The 21,264-nt window shown below is 43.3% G+C and overlaps 1 protein-coding gene across 1 annotated transcript in view; it reads right to left on the minus strand.

The window, feature by feature from the left end:
• Positions 1-9,639, minus strand: part of Utp6 (UTP6 small subunit processome component) — a 37,278-nt gene extending 27,639 nt beyond the window's left edge. Inside the window, 8 exon segments of the mRNA XM_059271309.1 lie at positions 1,739-1,857; positions 3,294-3,357; positions 4,086-4,133; positions 5,302-5,394; positions 6,017-6,046; positions 6,048-6,059; positions 8,066-8,150; positions 9,333-9,639. Coding sequence (XP_059127292.1) covers positions 1,739-1,857; positions 3,294-3,357; positions 4,086-4,133; positions 5,302-5,394; positions 6,017-6,046; positions 6,048-6,059; positions 8,066-8,150; positions 9,333-9,424 — 543 coding nt within the window. The 5' untranslated portion in view covers positions 9,425-9,639.
• Between the last annotated feature and the right edge of the window lie 11,625 nt (positions 9,640-21,264).

The raw sequence follows: 21,264 nt of genomic DNA on the forward strand, positions 1-21,264 counted from the left end.
GTCTGAGATGGTCTGCACTTGGCTGTGCTGGGGGAGGAGGTCTTTTGCTCCACCCCTTGGAGTCTCTATAAAAACCCTGGGGCAGAGACAGTCGGGGCCCGTTGGAATAGGTTCCAGGCCCTCTCGAGGCTATCCTTTATTTTCTATCTGTTTATCTCCGCAAGATTCTCCGCAATAAATCCTTCTATCTAATATTTCTGCTGCTCACACTCAAGAAAACTCTGGGGAGCTGTGGGGTTGGTGGGTAAACGCCCCACAGGTGGGTGGGCTTTGAGGCTTCAAAAGCATACATCATTCCCAACTAGCTCTCTCTCTGCATCACACTTGTAGATCAGATGTAAGCTCTCAGATACTGCTCCAGCACCATGCATGCCTGCCTGTTGCCATGCTCCCTGCAATGATGGTCATGGACTTTAACCATGAATCCCTAAACTAAATGTTTTCTTTTATAAATTCCTTTGGTCATGGTATTTTGTCAGGACAATAAAAAAGTAACTGCAGGGTGCAGGGGCTCACGCCTTTGATCCCAGCACTTGAGAGACAGAGGGAGGTGAATCTCTGTGAACTGAAGGATAGCCTGGTCTATGTAGTGAGTTCAGGAATGACCAGGGTTCTGTAGAGACCCTACCTCAGAAAGGGAAGGGGAAGGGAAAAGAGAAGGGAAAGAGAAAGTAGTCATATTTGGGCAGGAGAGATGGCTCAACAGTTTAGAGTACTTGTTACAGAGGACCCAGCTTTGATCCTCAGCACCCATATGGCTGCTCACAACCGTCTCTAACTCCAGTTGCAGGGTATTTGATGCCGTATTCTGGTTTCCTCAGACACCACACATGAAAGTGGCACCCACACTTATATGCAGGAAAAACACTCATACACATAAAATAAAATAGTAGGGCATGGTGGCACACACTTTTAATTCTAGCACTTGGAAGGCAGAAGCAGGCTGATCTTTCTGAGTTTGAGACAAGCCTGGTCTACATAAAGAGTTCCAGGACAGTCAGGGCTACATATCTAGACTATTTCAAAAAAAGAAAGAAAAAAAAATTAACTAAGAAATTTTAATGTCACTCTACTTATTTTGGTCTTTTTAAATTTAATTATATTTTTTGTGTATGGGTATTTTGCCTACACGTATCTCTGTGCACCACCTGGTGCTCTTGGAGGTAAGGAGAGCCAGATCCCCTGGAGTTACAGATGATTGTGAGCCAACAGATGGTGGTGGGAATAGAACCTAGATCCTCTGCAAAAGCAGCCAGTGCTGGTAACTGCTGAGTCATCTCTCCAGCTCCTCTACTTTGCTTTTAAAAGTTGCAACAAAACGATGCTGCAAAGATGGCTCAGTGGTTAAGAGCACATGCTGTTCTGCCAGAGGACCAGGTTCAATTCCCAGCACCCATATGGCAGTTCACAACTGTCTGTAATTCCAAGATCTCTCTTACACAGACATACATGCAGGCAAAACACCAATACATATAAAATAAAAGTAATTTTTTTTTTTTAAAGTAGCAACAAGATTTTCACAAAACACAATTACCATGAGGGGGAAAAAAAAGGAAACAGAAGCAGAGAAGGAATAATTACATTTTAAGCAGTATTTGCTCTCTGTGTATCACAGAGATGTCTCTCATTCTCATTCTAAGTGTCATAGAGATATTTCATTCTAAGTATCACAGAGATATCTCCCTCTCTCAGTGTCACACAGATACCGCTCTCTTATCCTATATGCCCAAATACTCACTTCTTGATAGAGTTTTGGACACTCAGGATGAAATCGTAGAGCCCGAAGAAATAACTGTCTGGCACTTTCTGAAGACAAGCGATCTTCCATTTCCCATTTGGCTGCCATAATCCACAAAGCTACAGAAAGAAAGAGGGAGAAATCAGACTTGATTTTTGTAAATTAATCAATACTCTACTTTTAATACTTAATGAGTTATTTATTAATCTTACCAAAGGAAAAGGGAGTTTCTAATACTAAATTTGGCGACTCTATCTAAAGCTAGAATAAGGGCTGGCAAGCTAGTTCATCAGCAAAGGTGCTTGTCATCAATCCAATGACCTGAGTTGGATCTGCAGGACCTACATAGTGGAGAAAAAGAACTAGTTCCCACAAATTTTCCCCTAAACTTTACATAATGTGCCAAGGCATATACATGCCCACACATATACACATATGGCTCACACATACACGAAATAAAGAAATGATGTACTTTTTTTTTTTTTTTTTTTTTTTTTGGTTTTTCAAGACAGGGTTTCTCTGTGTAGTTTTGGTGCCTATACTGGATCTTGCTCTTGTAGACCAGGCTGGCCTCAAACTCACAGAGATCCGCCTGGCTCTGCCTCCTAGAAAGAGAGGGCTGGGGAACAGCTCAGCAAGAGAACATTGCCTATAATGTACAAAGTCCCTGGGTTTGGCCACCAACTCTGCAAAATGCAAGACTGCTTTTAGTAAAAGTGACCCCTGGTTGGTAATCACATCTGGACTTCCTTGGAGTCACAAATGGTGGTAAGCCATTGCTTTTAGCACTCTTGAGCATGTGACTCCTAAAACTGGACATGGATCTTTCCAGAATCTCCTGCACCCACAAGTTACCCTTCCCACTCATGTAGTCCCTCCAGAAACCTCAACTTAGGAATCACACTGACTTTTAGTCCTGCAAATTGCTAAGATCACTTGAGTCTTGTGTCATATAAACCTTTGGTTGAACCTAATACCATGAGAACAATTACTAGAGCACCTCTGCTAGACAAGAGGATGCCCCTTACTCACCACTCACACAAGAATGTTTCTCTTATAAAACCCTAGTACAGGCCAGGCAGTAGTGGCACACGCCTTTAAACCCCGCACAGGAGGCAGAGGCAGGTGGATCTCTGTGAGTTCGAGGCCAGCCTGGTCTACAGAGTGAGTTCCAGGACAGCTAGGGCTACAAAGAGAAACCTTGTCTTGGGGGAAAAAAAACAAATGAGTACACACTTTGTGCCAGCCAACCTTATAAATCTATGTTAATATTTTGTCCTTCTAACTTTTAGAATCGCTCAGAATCTACTGCCTCCAAATAAAATGTGTTCCACGGAACTATCAGCCAAAATGATACACCACCCTTCCTGTCCACAACTGCAACAGCTGGTACAGCAACAAGATGGACAAAGCAAGTGGGATAAACTAAGACGCAGCAACTGTCTAAGCTCAAGCCCGCCGAACAGTTTCCCAGGTTCATCGAGCACAGTAAATTCCAAGATGGCCTGAGTTTGAATAAAATGTAGAAAAAGAACTGTTGAAGATTTTGATATACCTGGTTTGTTTGAGTGAATGGCAAGCATGGCAGAGAATATCTTGCTAAGCTGAGCTTTAGTACCCTGTAAAAGAGGAGAAAACACTCTACTTCCTGCACAAAGAAATCACTGCTATTCATCTGTTAGCAATATATATTTCTTACTAACTATAAATCCAATGGTAAGGCCAGGTGTGGTGGCTCACACCTCAAACTCAGAGCTCAGGAAGCAGAGGCAGATGGATCATTGTGAGTTGAAAATCAGCCGGGCCAGCTAGGGCTACATAGTGAGACACGCATGCACATACTCAATGGAAAATATCTGCTACTGCTTGAGACATAACAACAAATAAAAACACACTCATGCTTTTTATACCTGAACCACTAAACACAACTTTCTAGCACTAATTTTTGTTTTGTTTTGGTTTGGTTTTTGGTTTTTGAGACAGGGTTTCTCTGTGTAGCAGCTCTGGCTCTCCTAGAACTAACTTTGTAGACCAGGCTGGCCTCAAACTCAGAGATGCACTTGCCTCTGCCTCCCGAGTGCTAGAATTAAAGGTGTGCACTACCACCGCCCGGCTCTAATTTTTTTTCTTAACTGAACAAATATGTATAAAAATGATTTTCTTTTCAACTGACTAAGAATCAACTGACTTAGAATCATTTACACAGTCAGATACACAAATGTGAGACTGAGGCTCAGCTCCTGTTTCCCTGGGTTCTTTCTCCAACTGTTAAGCTTCTACCTCCTGAATGAAGCTTAAGATACAAATTGCAGAAAGGGAAGAAGAAGCTACACATGGCTTTACTTACCCATTTCTTACAAAAAACTATATAGGATAGCCAAAGCTGAACATCATCCTGCAAGAAAAGCACAGGATAAGAAACTTGAATTTGATCTTTACATTGTATTAGTTCACTTCGTTGAAAGAGGCAAATTTCAAAAGATCCAGTGTGCCACACGTTCTTCATCTATGAGTGTCTTCCTCACTGAAGCCTTGGACCTCTTAAACATGAGAATTCAATCTAACTCTCCACTCCTACCTACCATGTTCCAAGACAAAATCTACACTTATCTAATTTGTCCAGTAAAATTCTAAAAACTTCTCAAACCAGGTAAAGAAACACAAACTTTCCATTCTCATACATACTCATATACGTGTGTGTGTGTGTGTGTGTGTGTGTGTGTGTGTGTGTGTGTGTATGATGTACATATGATGTATTGTGTATATATATACACATCAAAATCTGAACATCAGCTCATTGAGGTACCACCCATCTCCAAGCCATCATCCATCTCCCTGGTGATTTTCTTTACTGTCTTCTCTCTGATAGTGTTTCACGTATCCCAAGCTAGACAGACCTTCTTTTTCACAAATACAATACCCTAGCCAGGCGGTGGTGGTGCATAACCTTTAATCCCAGCACTTGGGAGGCAGAGCCAGGTGGATCTCTGTGAGTTCGAGGCCAGCCTGGGCTACAGAGTGAGTTCCAGGATAGGCAAAAAACTACAAAAAGAAACCCTGTCTCGAAAAAACAAAAAACAAAAAACCCAAAACACCCAAAAGTGTGCACCACCATGCCCAGCTCTCTTTTGATTGTCTTTTCTTTCTTTTTCTTTCTTTTTTTTTTTTTTTTTTTTAAGACAAGGTTTCTCTATATAACAGCCGTCCTGGAACTCACTCTGTAGACCAGGCTGGCCTCGAACTCAAGAGATCCACCTGCCGAGTGCTGGGATTAAAGGCATGCATCACCACCACCTGACCCTTTTGATTTTCTAATCCCTAATAATGTATTAAATACAGTGTTCAGTGTCATCCTCACAGAATAACAATAAAATGATAAGATGAACTCTCTTAATGGTTTATGTGGCTCAAAACCTGTTTCAAGCAATGGCACCATCATGCAAATAAATATTGAGAACTAGAGAGGAACAGAGAGAACATGGTATTTGAGTAGCCAAACATCTAACTCATAATACACATACCGTATATCTTCACTTCTCTTCAAGTATGCACTCATCACTTACTTTCCACTTTGCCGAAGCACGACCGAAGACACCCTGTACCCGATGTACAATAGAATATTCAATCTCATCCTTCTTAAATGAATATTTAATTCTCTAAAAGAAACGAAAACAAAAACGAAGCCTCTGTTAATCACATTTATCCAAAATAGCATTCTCACGTACTCACACTCAGTACTGACAAAAACAAAAAACAAAAAAAAAAAAAAAAAAAAACAACTACAAGTATCCACTTTGGGCACAGCATAGGTTATCAACAATCAGTGCCTCCACAACAGAAAAACCAACTTAAAAAATTAAACATCGCGCCGGGCGGTGGTGGCGCACGCCTTTAATCCCAGCACTCGGGAGGCAGAGCCAGGCGGATCTCTATGAGTTCGAGGCCAGCCTGGGCTACCAAGTGAGTTCCAGGACAGTCACAAAGCTACACAGAGAAACCCTGTCTCGAAAAACCAAAAACAAAAAAACAAAAAAACAAACAAACAAAAAAAAAGAATTTAAAAAAAACAAAAAAAAATTAAACATCGCCAGGTGGTGGTGGCACACACCTTTAATCCCAGCACTTGGTAGGCAGAGGCAGGCAGATCTCTGTGAGTTTGAGGCCAACCTGGTCTACAGAGCGAGATCCAGGACAGGCACCAAAACTACACAGGGAAACCCTCTCTCGAAAAACAAAACAAAAAAAAAAAAATAAAAAAAAAAATAAACATCAACTTACTGCTCTTCTTCTCTGGATCAGCTCCAAAAGTATTAATTTCATACTATGTGGGAGTAAATACAAAGAGAAGCGTGAAAACTATAATCTTTTAAATACAGGATATTAATAAAAAAATTAAGAACATGAAATAAAAGATAATTTATCAATAGGCAGAATTTATAAATCTCTAGAATTCACTAAAAACTCATCTCCATAAAACTTAAAAATATATATATAGTAACAACAGGTTTGTAGGCAAGATTCAAAGACAGCACATTACTTATAAGCATGAGACCTGTAAGAGCTATAATATCAATTAACCCAACTTCCTGACTTAAATTTAACAGCATATTCCAATTATTAGTCTAAACAAAAAATCTAAGTCAAACATTGTGACACACGTCTATACCTCAGAGGCTAAGACTGGAGGAGCGTCATGAGTTCAAGGTGCTAGGAGAGTAGGCCACGAGGCACAACACTTGCCAGTCAGTGTTGCAGCATACTCCATTAATCTTAGCACTCCAGAAGCAGACAGGTGGATCTCTGAAAGTTCAAGGCCAGCCAGCCAGGGCTACATCGTGAGACTCTTATCTATAAAAAAAGACTTGCCTGACATGCACACAGCGCCCCCACACCTCCAGGTACAGTAATGCACATCTATAATCTCAGAATTTGGGAAGTGAAAGCAGGATTGCTTTTTTCTTTTATATTTTCTTTTCTAGTATTTTGAGATAGTGCTTCATGTAGCCCAAGCTAGCTTGGAGCTTACTAGGTAACCAAGAATGACCATGAATGAACATATGATTCTCCTGCCTCCAAGTGCTAGGATTACAAGGGTGCTAGGATTACACATGTAATTCCAGCCACCACATCCAGTCTTACACAGTGCCAGGGGTTGAACCCGGAGTTCTGTACATACTAGGCAAGCACTGTACCAACTGAGCTACTGCCCCAGCTTCAAGAAGCGCAATTTCAAGTTAAATTCCCAGTAGAGCCCCTACCAGACATGGTGACACATGCCTTTGTTTTGTTGTTTTTACATGTATGGGTGTTTTATTCAAATAGATCTGTGTATGATGTATACTAAGTATCCCCAGAGGCCAGAAAAGGGCATTAGATCCCCCGGGACTACAGTTACAGACAGCTGTGAGCCACCATGTGGCTGGAAATCAAACCTGTGTCCTCTGGATAAGCACTCAGTGCTCTTAACCACTGGGCCATCTCTCTAGCCCCATGACACATGCTTTATCCTAAAGCTCAAGAACATGAGATATTGCTGGGCGGTGGTGATACGTGCCTTTAAACCCGGCACTCAGGGGACAGAGGCAGGTGGATCTCTGTGAGTTCCAGGCCAGTCTGGTCTACAGAGTAAGTTCCAGGACAGTCAGGGCCTCTATAGACACTGCACACTACATGATATACACATAGAAAAAAATGTTTTTGTCTTTCTGGTTCTGAGTCCTTACATAGTAGCTGTTCTCCCTCATGTGACAATTCATCCCATATGTCTAATTTTCCCATAGCTCCGTGTCCATTTAGAAGACGGAAGAATCTTGGAGCTAAGCAAGCACTCTACAGACCTTCCAATCATCTGCTACTGTCAGATTCTCACTCCTCTATCCTGCCCACTCCTAAAAAGGCAAATTTCTTGCTAAAATCCTGATGCACAATGATGTCTCTGACCTACTGACCCAACAGGAGGAGAGGTCAGCTCGACAAGGACTAAGCCGTAGTTGGTAATGCCACTCCACACAATTACCTCTGACCCTAATAAAAATGTGTGCGCAATCACAGAATCCCGGAATTCTGGAGAAAACTACTATAAGTTCATCATTGTCTGAGTTAAAATCTTGGGCTTTTTTGTTTGTTTGTATGTGCATTAGTGTTTTGCCTGCATGTGTGTCTGTGTGAGGGAGTCAGGTCCCTGGAACTGGAGTTACAGGCAGGTGTGAGTGCTTGGAATTAAACCCAGGTCCTCTGGAAGAGCAGCCAGAGCTCTTAACTACTGAGCCGTCTCTCCAGTCCCAAGTTAAAATTTTTGAAGGGACTAAAAAGCTATGAATCACTCACTTGAACATAATTGATAAAGTCTTCCTTGAGAAGGGTCCTCCGCTGTATTTTGTACTCTAGATCAGAAGCTTTCTTGATGATAGCCCTGCAAAGGAAGCCAATTAAACTATAACACTTGAAAAGTTAAATCTGAACTTAAGATTTTTATTCTGGATATACTGAAAACACACATTTAACAAAACAGCTAGTTCCTGAATACAATTATCTTCCACTTATTCTCTTACATAATTACCTCTGTGCTGTTAAGAACATCCAGACATATCTTTAAACTTTCGGGAAAAATCACCTCAGTTGCCAGGATCACTGCCATTTCCACCAGCAAAGTAAATAATGCCAACACTTTATTACTTATACATATTATTAACATAGATTTCTCCTCCAAATTAGGTTCCTTGGGGGCTTGTCAATTTTTTTTTCCTGCATTCCCCAGAATCAAACCCAGACCCTTGTGCATGCTAAGCAAGAACTCTTAGCTGCAGCCTCAACCCTCAACGCTTAGGTTTTTATGATAACCAAATCGCTATGCTAAAATCTTGATTTCTATATTTTCAGTATGTGAATTCTGAAAAATCTAAACTGTCTCCATCTAAAAGGCTTTTCTACAAAACACTTAGGGGAGAAGACAGCCCATCCTTAGCTAAGGAGTGAACATACATGTGTTTTAGGAAGAGTGAATACAGAACATACTCAGTAACATTTAAGAACGGAAGAGTCTATACTCACATTAATGTAATTCATCCGGAGTCAATGTAAAGTGAATTGTCACAGAGAATCATTGAAAGTAATTGATTTCTAACAAATTACCGGATGTCAACTATATGCCAGGTGCTGTGGCAAAGCTCTAAACAAGTCTATGAAACGGGTTAAATGGTCTCCAATCTACAAGCTTAGTTAGGAAGTTCTACCCATTCCCCCGGGCTTCCATGGCGCTGTGCTCGAATCTCTAAAGTTGTATACCCCAAGCTTTTAAACTACAACCAATTTTTTAAAAATTCTATTTGAATTCTCCCGCCATTCCCATTGCCCAGTAGGTCCTTGATGGGCTGGGATCCTGGCTCTCTCACCTCTATGGCCCCAAGACCCTGACCACTGAATGACCGTCAGACAGACTGACAGACAGATCGCCCTGCAATGGGTTACGGTTGAATGCTGACCGTCATCAAATCCCGGCAACGTTAGGAAAAAACAAACTCGGAAAAGTCCCCCCACGCCTCCAGCTCCCCTCCGCCCGCCCCAGTCCTTCCTCTTCCCTGACCCTCCCTCTCACTTAATTTCCGCGCGACTGAAGAGTCCGATGCGCTCCAGCTGTTCCAACTCCGGGATTCGATCTTCTATGCGTTCCTGAATTATCTCCGCCATGAGGCTGGGACTTCACAAGCCGCCGGGCGGCCAACACGCGTACGAAGTACCCAGCTCTCAGCCTTCAGGATCACTCTTACTGACTGACTGAACGTGCTTTCTAGGTCCCGCCTTTTCCGCTTCCGCCATTGGGAACGTCCTCCTCGCTATCGAAGCCGCTGTCGCCTCCCTGTGGTTGACTGGAGAATGGCAGCGGGAACCCCTTCCGGTCTGGACTACAGCTCCTGAGTGGGCGGGGTTGGGCGGAGCTGGAGGCGGGGCCAAACCCTCGCGCCACGGAGACCGGAAAAAACCCCTGGGGGTTACCTGAAAGAGCCCGAAGTACGCTTTCTACTGGATGTCATCTGTTTTTTATCATTCTCCTATCCCAGGTCCTCACTTCCCATCACCGAGAACCTAAAAACTAAAATATGTAATCGAAGATGATATTGTTAAATATGCAAATTCGATATGGCTCTAAGACTGACCACCGGCCTTAGCATTCTGCGAGCTTCTGGAAAGCAGCTTGGTAACTTGGATTTTCACGTGCCGATTGAAGCCTCTGCATGGGAGGTTCGTTTTAAAATGGTGAGAAGTGTTTTCTTATTTAAATAATTAGGGCCATCATGCCGCCAAGCTTGACCACCTGAGTTCAGTGGAAATCGAGGACTGATTCCTACAAGTTGTCATCTGACCTCAACATTCGCCCTATGGCACACCATACACACACACACACACACACACACGATTTTTTTTTTTTTTTTTTTTTTTTTTGGTTTTTTGAGACAGGGTTCCTCTGTGTAGCTTTGCGCCTCTCCTGGAACTCACTTGGTAGCCCAGGCTGGCCTCGAACTCACAGAGATCCGCCTGGCTCTGCCTCCCGAGTGCTGGGATTAAAGGCGTGCGCCACCACCGCCCGGCCCACACACACGATTTTAAATTAAAAATAAATATCCTGATTTACGTAGACAAAATATTTCAAAATACTGGGTTCCAGTAGATATCAGAGTCTCATTTGTTTTAGAAAACAGGATTTTGATAGTGAAAAGTTTGAAAGTCTGTGAAATAAATCAATATTTACTTAGATCTTCCTTACAGCATTGCCCAAGCAAATTAACATTTCTAAGAGAACCATCCTGTAACTCACAGGGGAAGCAATATTGCTGGTATAATCACTACACCTAAAAACAAAAAAACCTCCGTGGTTCAGTTCTCTTGAAGTCCTGGGAGAAGATAAAAAGCCAAAGCAGGGGTTCTTGTCAGACCTGTTATTACAACACTCACATCATTGCCTTGATCCCCTATGTGATTTATGAAAGGGAATAGACTTAGCAATTACCCAGTTCCACCCAGTCCTTTGCCTTCCTTTTCTTTGCGTTTCACATCTTGCCCCACCGGTCTCAGAACAGACACAGAGGTTGATGTGGGCTTCAACATTTCTCAACACTTTCAGGGCTAAGATCTGAGAATGGTAGGAATTCACGTGTGTAAATCAAAGATGCGATTTCTTTGTAATAGTAAAGTGGGACTGGTCAACAGCCAGAATGACCGTGAATAGCAAGTTCAGTATGGACAGGGAGTCCCCCAACACTGAAGATTAGAGAAATGCCTCGCTTGTAATTAACAGATCAGCAAATAAATGTGCAAGGCATTTACAAACTTTAAGTACAAGGAAGTCAACGAGCTCTGGCAGATTGTAATCCTTCATTTTGAGGCAAATTTGACAGAGACCTTAACGAGCTAACTACAGTTCTTAAATCAACTATGCTCTTACTCGTTTTGAAATTTAGCTATTATAATTATCTTGTCCCTAAGAATCATAATAAAAATGGCAAAATCTTCTTTTCACTTCTGCATCTCATAATATGAGCTGTCTCACTATGTGCCTAGAGTACTATGTGCACTGTGGTTAAGAGAACTTTCTGCTCTTGCAAAAGAATTTACCACATGGTAACTCACAATCATCTGTAACTCTAGTTCTAGAGTTCACCTTCTTCCGACTTCCTTGGGCATCAGACACATAAGTGGTGCACATGTATAGATATATGTAAAAATTCATATACATAAAATAAAATGTATAAACCTTTATATGTCGATCCACCTAATCATATCACATAAATATTTTATTTATTTGGCCAACCCTGGTGGTATACACCTTTAATCCCAGTACATGGGAGGCAGAGACAGGTGGCCTCTTATTTGTTTGTTTGGGGTTTGTTTGTTTTTGTTTTGTTTTGTTTTGTTTTTTATTTTATTTAGTTTGGTTTGGTTTGGTTTTGGTTTTTGGTTTTGAAACAGGGTCAGCCCTAGTGTCCTGGAACTCTCTGTAGACCAAGCTGACCTCAAACTCAGAAGTTTATCTGCCTCTGCCTCCCCAGTGCTTGGATTAAAAGCATGTGCCATCACACACAACTCTATTTTTTTATTTTTTATTTTTTTTGAATATCAACCTAAAAGGGCTGAAAGCACCTGCTAAGGGCTGGAACATCTAGTTCAGTGGGATAGAGTTAGAATGCAGAGGGTCCTAAGTTCAATCCCCAGAACACCCCCTCCAAAAAAAAAAAAAGAAAAAAGAAAAGAAAAAATTATCAACCTTCTTCTCTAAAGCATGTAAAACATTTACATGAATTTTGCATTCTATTTCATGTAGCTCAGTCTGGCCTCAAACTTGCTATTACAGCCAAAATGACCTTGAATTCCTGATCCTCCTGCCTCTATCTCCCAAGTGCTGGGATTCTGGGCCTGTGCCACTGAGCTTGGCTTTTTTTTATGCATTTTATTTTATGTATATGAATTTTTTCATATATCTGTACATGTGCGCCACTGATGTGTCTGATGCCCAGGGAAGTCGGCAGAAGGTGAACTCTAGAACTAGAGTTACAGATGATTTTGAGTTGCCATGTGCCAGATCCTCTGCAAGAGCAGAAAGTTCTCTTAACCACTGAGCTGTCTCTCCAGCCCCGTGTGCTTGGCTTTTTAAGCGTTTGTTTTTCGTGCTTTAATCTTTTGTGTGTATGACGTGTGTTTATGTGTCTGAGTATGTGGAGCCACAGGACAGCTTCAGATGTTAGTCCCTGCCTTCCACCTTCTTGAGATAGGAACGCTTTTTATTGATGCCTGAACCAGGATAGCTGGCTCTTACGGTTTCAGGGCTTCTCCTGTCCCCACTTGTGTAGAACTGGGTGCTTTGGATGACTTCTAGGGACTCTGGTTTCTGGGGACTCAAACTCGGGTAGGTCCTCATGTTTACATGGCAAACACTTTACCCACAGAACCTGCTCCCAAGTCCAATGGTTATTTTAATCTAAATTTTCATGATCTATACCCCCACCCCGATTACCAAGAAAGAGTGATATCAGCCAGAAAGATGTATTCCGATCACCCATGGCCTTCAAGGAACAGTTGGTCTCCATTTTGGTGCTGATGAGCCAGTCTGGAAAACAGCAAACAGCCCTCAATTAAGGTCCTGAGACAATCTCATAAGGAGCCTACCAGAGGAACACTAACCAGAAGCTAAAATGTCTATTCTTACCTTTAATGCACTTGAATGCAAACTTTAAAGTAAACTTGAACTTTTCCTTGGAGTGGTCACATTGTACATCTGAAGGCAGAGTTCATAGAGAGCTCAGTGGCTCAAAATAGCGGAGAAATAAATGTCCCCCACCCCCACCCATTATTATTTGATAAAGGAAAATACCTAATTTCAAACACAATGAGAGGCAAAGCACCTGGAATCCCATCCCCCTACTTCGTTCAAAGTCCCCCTGTCTGTCTCTCCCACACAGAAGGCCCTGAGACTTCAAAGTCAGGCAGAAGTGATGGACACAGATGGGTCTTTGATGCCTGAGAACTTCAGAGCCCTCGGCTTGAGTCGAGAGTGGAGCATCTGCACTCTTCAAACCTTCCATGTTCTCTAGCACTGTAGACAGGCAAAGGCATCCAAGTTTGGGGTGACATGCGTTACATGCATTAAAATCTTTGGAACCAGTAACTTTTCATTTCTTTTTCTATTATTTATAGCTCCTTTTGCTCTACAAACTGCACTGGATAGTAAATTACTTCTGGCACCCAGCCTTGTCAGCTTGCCAGACTTCAACGGGAGCAAGTTTTTACAGCCCAGCTAATAAGCCCTCGCAGTGAGGAGGTGGGCAGAATGGAAATAATGACACGGCTTTTAACTGCAGGAGCACAGAGTGACAACGCGACACTCTAGTAGACTCCACTTCTTAACATTTTTTTTTTTCTAATGAAATCGGCACTTTTTTTTTAGGCTACTGTGGTTCAAAACACGGGTAAATGGAAAGGGTTTCTTTTAACTGGAAAAAAAATGAGTTTTGTGTGTCTTTCCTGTAGTTTAAGTTACTGGATGTTGTAAACTGAAAAATAATAAATAAAAGAAGGAGGAGCAGGTGAGAAAAGGAAGAGCAAGAGTGTGGCAGCTGGGTAAACAACCTGACTATTGAAACTGACATTTTTCCAAAACCATGTTCCAAAATGACGGGCTTCTAGACCTGACAATTGTCTGTGTGCAAATGCATTCTGCTAAAGCCATGCCTGATTAGCTACAACCACTATTTTTTCCAATTTTCCCAACTACAGTCAAAATTAAGTTCTAGCCTTTGAAATTTTTTTTTGGACAAAACATTCAAATGAAAAAAAAAACTGGAAGTGAGTATCGTATTTGATTTTTATCGTTGAAAGAACTTGAGCAGTAGTTCCCATTTCTCTAAACTTAATAGTACCATCTAATCCCATTCACAATTTACAAGTGCAAGAATTTTTTTGCCTTCATCTCATTCCGCTTCCCAATTAGACCTGGTCTGATTAGCCTCAATACCACAGGCTCAGTCGGAAAACATCGATGCAAAGAAGTTTGTGAAGTGTGTGTGTGTGTGTGTGTGTGTGTGTGTGTGTGTGTGTATTAAAATAATGTGGCCCTGCCCCCAAAATGTCAGCTTTCTAATAATTTCCCAACAATGTCATGCTATTTTATACCTCACTAAACAAATATGTACTATTTTTTAATGTCTGGAAGGCTCACTATCTGTTTGGCAAGTTTACTTCATAAAAAAAAATTTTTATTAAAATTCAAAATTAAACTTGCTTTTTACACACTACCACTTAGCCTGGTCTACAGAGTGAGTTCCAGGACAGCCAAGGCTACACAGAGAAACCCTGTCTCTAAAACCCAAAATGTCTGGGCAGTGTGGTGCATGCCTTTAATCCCAGCACTCAAGAGGCAGAGGCAGGTGAATCTCTGGAAGTTTGAGGCCAGCCTGGTCTACAGAGCAAGTTCCAGAAAGCCAGGGCTACACAAAGAAACCCTGTCTCAAAAAACCAAACCATAAAACAACACACCACCCCTGTTTTTGTCTTGTTTGGTTTGGTTTGGTTTTTCAAGACAGGGTTTCTCTGTGTAACCCTGGCTGTCCTAGAACTCACTCTGTAGGCCAGACCAGCCTCAAACTCACAGAGATCCAACTTCCTCTGCCTCCCAAGTGCTAGGATTAAAGGTGTGTGCCATCTGGCTTACCATCACTATTTTTTTTAATAATTAGGTATATTTATATAAAAAGCTGCTGCTTGCTGGGAGATTTTACCCAGGACTATGATTGATTTCAAATGGCATTGCTTATCATTGCTACCCAATTGAATTTTTGTATTTTTCAAATGTATATGTGTAGTATATGCATGTGTGTATGTGAATATGCAAGTACTGTGTGTGTATGTGTGTGTGTGTGTGTATGTGTAAGCCGAGGTTGACACAGGAAGTCTTCCGCCATCACTCTCCACCTTATACATTGAGGCAGGGTTTCCTGCTGAATCTGGAGTTTGCTTTGAAGATTTCCAGTCAATGCCTCCAGATGTGGGATTACTACTGGGCCACCAAATCCACCCAGCTTTTACATGGGTTCTGAGAATCAAACACTGCCCCTAAGGTTAGTATGTTCATGGTTTCAGGACAAATCTTTTACCTACTGAGCCATTTCCACAGTCCCCAACTGGGGTTTATTTTATTTTATGTTGAGACAGAGTCTGGCAGTATAGCCTAGCTTGTCCTCAAACTGACCATCTCCCTGCCTCCACTTCACAAGTGCTGGCATTACAAGTGTGTGCCATCATTCCTGCTCTCCCATATGTAAAAATGAAATGTTCTTTATCTGCAGTTTCTAAAATGGTAGCCACTAACCACATATGTCTATTGAGAGGCTAGAACAGCTGAGAAGCTGAATTTTCAAAAAATGATGGTTAATATTTCTTTAATTTGTTTTTGTTGTTGTTTTTCAAGACAGGGTTGTCAGGCTTGGCAGCAAGCACTTTTACCCACTGTCATATATAATATGATTTAATATATACCTATGTATACACATACAGAGAGAGAGAGAGAGAGAGAGAGAGAGAGAGAGAGAGAGAGAGAACAAGTTCCTAATGCTCTAATTCCGAAGCTTGCTCTGGTGTTAAGGTGGAGGCACACACGGTTGATTTCAGCACTTTGGAGACTAAGGTAGGAGCATCACTGGAGCTCATTAATTCAAGACCAGCTGGGGGCGCCATTGAGATGGCTGAGTGGGTAAAAGTGTTTGCTGCCAAGCCCAACCACTTGAGTTCAATCCCTGAATCCCATGGGGGGAAAGGTGAGACCCATCTCCATATACTTGTTCTCTGAGTGTGTCCTTCCACTTGTGCACTGGGTCGTGGTTTTGCACGCCTTTAATCCCAGCACTTGGGAGGTAGAGGTAGGCGGATCTCAGGGCTACACAAGAAACCTTGTCTCAAAAGAACAAAAGTAGATAAAGGAAGAAGAAACAGAATGTGTAGAAAGGCAGGTGTGTAGCTCTAGGAGACCGCTTGCTTAGCATTCACGGGGCCTCGGGTCCAATCCCCCAGCTCTACAAGAAGAAAAAAAGGTAAAAAGAAAATGATTTGGTGGAGATACATTATTTACAGTCAAAAAGAATCTATGAGAGATAGGACGCTGACAAAGGAAAGCTGATTTTTCTTGGTTTTGGAGACAGACTCTCACCTTGTAGCTCAGACTGTTCTGGTACCCACAGTGATCTCCTTCCTCAGCATCTCAAGTGCTGGGATGACAGGTGTGAGCCCCTGCGCCCACCCACCTGACAAGGGAAGTTGTAAGGAAGCAAAACACACAGTAGAAACTAGGAAGTGTAGGAAAGATGTCGACTAAAGGAGCAGGGGAAGAACAGAGCACCCGAGAGAGGGTTGGAGAGTCGGCGAGTCACCCTGGAGTGAGGATGCACGAGCTTCTACAGCTCAGGTCCCGTTTTGACCTGTGGAATCGTAGTCTCTGGAAGCTAAGTGCCTTTGATGTCCTCTGTGTCATTTTACAATAGTGGGAAACTGCCAAATAAGGGAGCACCCCTGTTCTCCACCACTCTCCACCCCCCAAACAACACTGGAGCTTGGGCATAGCCGCTGCCACATACAGAATGAGGGCATTTATGTTCATACTTTCTGCCCAGGGATGCATCTGAGATGATCTTCCAAGCCCGGGGCAAATGGAGCCCATGGAGCTTTGAACATCTTTTACAAAGCACAGGGCGACCTGCTGTCTTTGGAACCACTGAGTTTTTCCAGAGAAAGTACAAAGAGGATCATGAGCAAAGTTCAATTATATGTATGTATGAAAATGTCACCATGAGGGACTGGAGAGATGGCTCAGCGGTTAAGAGCACTGGCTGCTCTTCCAGAGGACCTGACCTGGGTTCAACTCCCAGCACCCATATGGTGGCTCACAGTCGGATGCCCTCTTCTGGTGTGTAGGCATGTGTGCAGACAAAGCACCTGTACACATAAAAATAAAGTTATTTTTAAAAAATGTCCGTGTATGGGTGTTTCGCCTGCATGTACACATGGGCACCACAAGTGTTCAGTGCCCTTGGAGACCAGAAGAGAACAACAGATCTTGTGGAACAGGAGTTACAGTGCTTTGTCAACAATCATGTGGTGCTGGAAATCAAACCCAGGTCCTCTGGAAGGGCAACCAATGCTCTTCATCACTGAACCATCTCTCCAGCCCCTAAAGCTTTTTATATCATAGTTTTAAGCACAGAAGGATCTTTTAAAATGTTCTCACATAGGTTGAGCATGGTGGAAGTACTGCACACATTTAATCTCAGTGGACGCAGTTGGAGGCCAGAGACTTCTGGGACAGCCAGGACTACACAGAGAATTTCTGTCTCAAAAAACAAACAAACAAAAATGTTCTCACAACTCCTTGAGGAATAATTAAGATCACTAAGCTTTCTTTATTCTGAGTACAGTTTGGCAATATCTAGCCACGTTTTAAACACACATGACTTAAGCCCACCAATCCCAACATTTCCAAACCTGTCCTGTACAAAAATAATCAATGAAGCACTGTTTATAATAATTTAAAAAAGAAGAAGCTGGGCAGCGGTGACACATGACTTTAATCCCAGAGGCAGAGGGGATTGGGAGGCAGAGGCAGGCAGATCTCTGAGTTCAAGGCCAGCCTGGTATATAGAGCAAGTTTGAGGACAGCCAGGGCTACACAGAGAAACCCTGTCTCATCAAGAGAGAGAGAGAGAGAGAGAGAGAGAGAGAGAGAGAAATTATCTGTTAAGAAAGTAACTAAATAGTACAAGTATATAATGGTGTACTGTGTGTGTGTGTGTGTGTGTGTGTGTGTGTGTGTGTAGCAATTGAATTAATTATAGTATTACAGTACAAGGGCACATGATGTCACCCCCAGCTTTTTATGTGCCAGCTGGAGATTAGAACTCAGATCCTTATGCTGTGCATCAAGCCCTTTACCCACTAAGCCATGTCCCCAGGCCACAGTATAAAACTGTTAAGAGAATGAGGGTCAACAGAGTGGTACACATCTGCAGTTCCAGCACTTAGGAGGCTGGGGCAGCAGGATCGTGAGTTTCAGGCCAACCTGGGCTACACAGAAAGATTCTGTATCAAAAAACAAAACAGAAGAACAACAACAATGAAAAGAATGGACAGTGTGTGTGTACACGTGCATACACAATGAGATGGAAGGAGGACTAACACACATGGTTAAAAATTTAAAAGGCAGAGCCAGGCGGATCTCTGTGAGTTCAAGGCCAGCCTGGTCTACAGAGCTGGTTCTAGCACAGCCAAGGCTACACAAAGAAATCCTGTCTCGAAGCCTGCCCCCAAAATGTAAAAGGCACACTGAAGAATAATATATTGTATAATCCACTTTAAGAGTGTGTGGGAGGTGTTTAAACAAAAGAAACAAGGGCTAGCTCACTGGATAGAGGCACTTGCTGCTCAGCCTGGTCGTCTGGATTTGATCCCTGAAACCTATGTAAAAGCGGATGAAAAGAACCCGCTGCACAAAGTTGTCCCCTGACCTCCGCAGAAGGGCTACACACACACATCATGCACCCACACGTGCAATAATAAATAGGTAAAATTTAATTAATAAATAAATCTTGGAGGATTGCTCCCCAAACTATTCATATTTGTTATCGGAGGAATGGTGTAGTCAATATGAATCATACAATTAAGGCATATTGTTTCTGTGATTTCTGTTTAAGGAAAATGTTTTAATAGAGTCTAAAGAAAAGCCTTGGAATTAAACTCTTGTTCAGATCCCATGTTCATATCACTTTAGGTTTAGCTAGGATAGTAAGGTGAAAATATACTTTACCTGAATTTCTCACCGAAAAGTCACAGCAAATTACCTCAGCTTTTCATCTAGACATTGTTAGTTTTGTCAGAGACACTTCTGCCTAAAGGAACTTGAGATTCATTTCTCATAGGAGAAACAATCTTTGTAAAATGAAACACATAATAATGAATTATGTCTCTCTGGAAGATTCTGCCCCCTTCTGTCCCCCTATCTCACCCTAAGCTTCTACAACCTGGGAACTGTCCAGGTACAAATTAACATTTTAAAAGACCTCAGATTGTTCACACAAGCAGCTCTATTATTGGTCGCTCTTTTACACTTTTGGTTTGCTCAAAAACGCACATTCAAATTGGATCGCCTCCACTCCAGCTCTGCGACACACAGGTATTGTGGACAAGAGGCCGCTTTTTGACTACAAACTGCCTTATTCATTTAGAATAACTTCATTCGTAAGCTTCATTGGACAGCTAGTTTGTGCCCATCACAGGCATCACAAAGCAATTTGCCTACCTTGTCATTAATTCTTAAGCGACCCTCATTTAACAGATAAGCAAAGCAGACTCTCAATGAAGTTACTTGGCCAAGATCACACAGCTTGTGGCGAGCTTGCTGGGAAATTTAAGACTTGGGGTAAACAAAGGTGATTAACGGTTCTTTTAAACAGTTTTTGATTGCATTCGTTTTGAAGGCCAAGGAGCATTTTAAGGTTGTAAAACAACAATAACAATAATAATAATAATAATAATAATAATAATAATAATAATAACAACAACAACAACAACATAGCAGCATTCCCTGCTGGCTTGCATCCCCTCTCTCATTTTAACTTCGCTGTGCAATCATATGGACTGTCTCCAGACATTTCTGTTGACTTACCACCAAGTTTCTAAATGTTCCTTAAAACCAACGTGTAGCGTAGCACCTTGATGTTACCCAAACACCACCCTCCCCTTAGCTCTTTCGGCTCTTTTCTACCCAAATCCGGAGCCTCCTTCCCTGCCCAGGTTGACAGTTCTGTCCTGCCTCCTGCTTCGAGGTGTAGAACTGGCTGAGGCTCACTTTGGTCCTAACACACCCTGCAGTGACTGGCGGCCAGGGCTAGGGATGGACATGGTACAGCGGGGCTGCTGCCAAGGGAACAGGCTGCTCAGCCACCTGCCCTTTGTAGGCTACGGGGCAGGCAGGACGGGGTTGGGGTAAGACAGCTGGGGCAACACTCAGGGCTGAGGGCTGGGTGAGAGATCTAGCTCTGAGGTGAGAAACGGGGCAGAGCCAGTGTGGGAGAAAGGGTCAAGTCTGAGGCCAGGATGAGGTTAGGTCTTAGGTGCGGAAGGGGGTTCCAGGTCTGGCATGTGGATGGGGAGAGGTGGGGGAGAGAGATCGAGATCTGAGGTGATGGGGCTAGAGGGATCCAAGTCTGAAGGGAAGGTCTAGGGACGTCCTGGGGAGGATATGCAGGTCTTAAGTTATGGTTTGGATAAGGGTGGAATTGGAAGAGGGATCCAGGACTGAGATGGGGTGGGGATGAGGCTGGGGTGGGAGAGGGATCCAGGACTGAGATGGGGTGGGGATGAGGCTGGGGTGGGAGAGGGATCCAGGACTGAGATGGGGTGGGGATGAGGCTGAGGTGGGAGAGGGATCCAGGACTGAGATGGGGTGGGGATGAGGCTGAGGTGGGAGAGGGATCCAGGACTGAGATGGAGTGGGGATGAGGCTGGGGTGGGAGAGGGATCCAGGAATGAGATGGGGTAGGGATGAGGCTGGGGTGGGGATGAGGCTGGGGTGGGAGAGGGATTCAGGTTTGAGGTGGGGTGGGGATGAGGCCAGGGTGGGAGAGGGATCCAGGTATGAAGTGAGGTGGGGGTGAGAGCAGAGGGCTTCAGGTGAAGTCCGGAGTGGCAGACAGCTGATGGGTCTTAGTTTGGCTGGGTGTCGCGGCTGGAAGTGCCGAGGTAGAACTGCCGCTTCCCTCCCGAAGCAGGCAGCGCCTTGTGGAAGTCTCCGGCCCGTCCTGGACCCGCGACCGTGCTGCGACAACAGGGCCGGGCCTTGTCCTCCCGCCTGGACCCAGCTCAGAGCTCCTGCTTGGCGGAGCGGCTGGAACGCGGCGACAGCAACTCCTGCCAACAGCAGAGCCCTCTGCCCGCAGGCGATCGGCCTCTCCTCGCCACCGTTCCTCGTGAAAGTAGGGCCAGGTCGAGCCCCGGGC

This window comes from Peromyscus eremicus, chromosome 8a (genome assembly GCF_949786415.1).
Source record: "Peromyscus eremicus chromosome 8a, PerEre_H2_v1, whole genome shotgun sequence".
NCBI lineage: Eukaryota > Metazoa > Chordata > Mammalia > Rodentia > Cricetidae > Peromyscus > Peromyscus eremicus.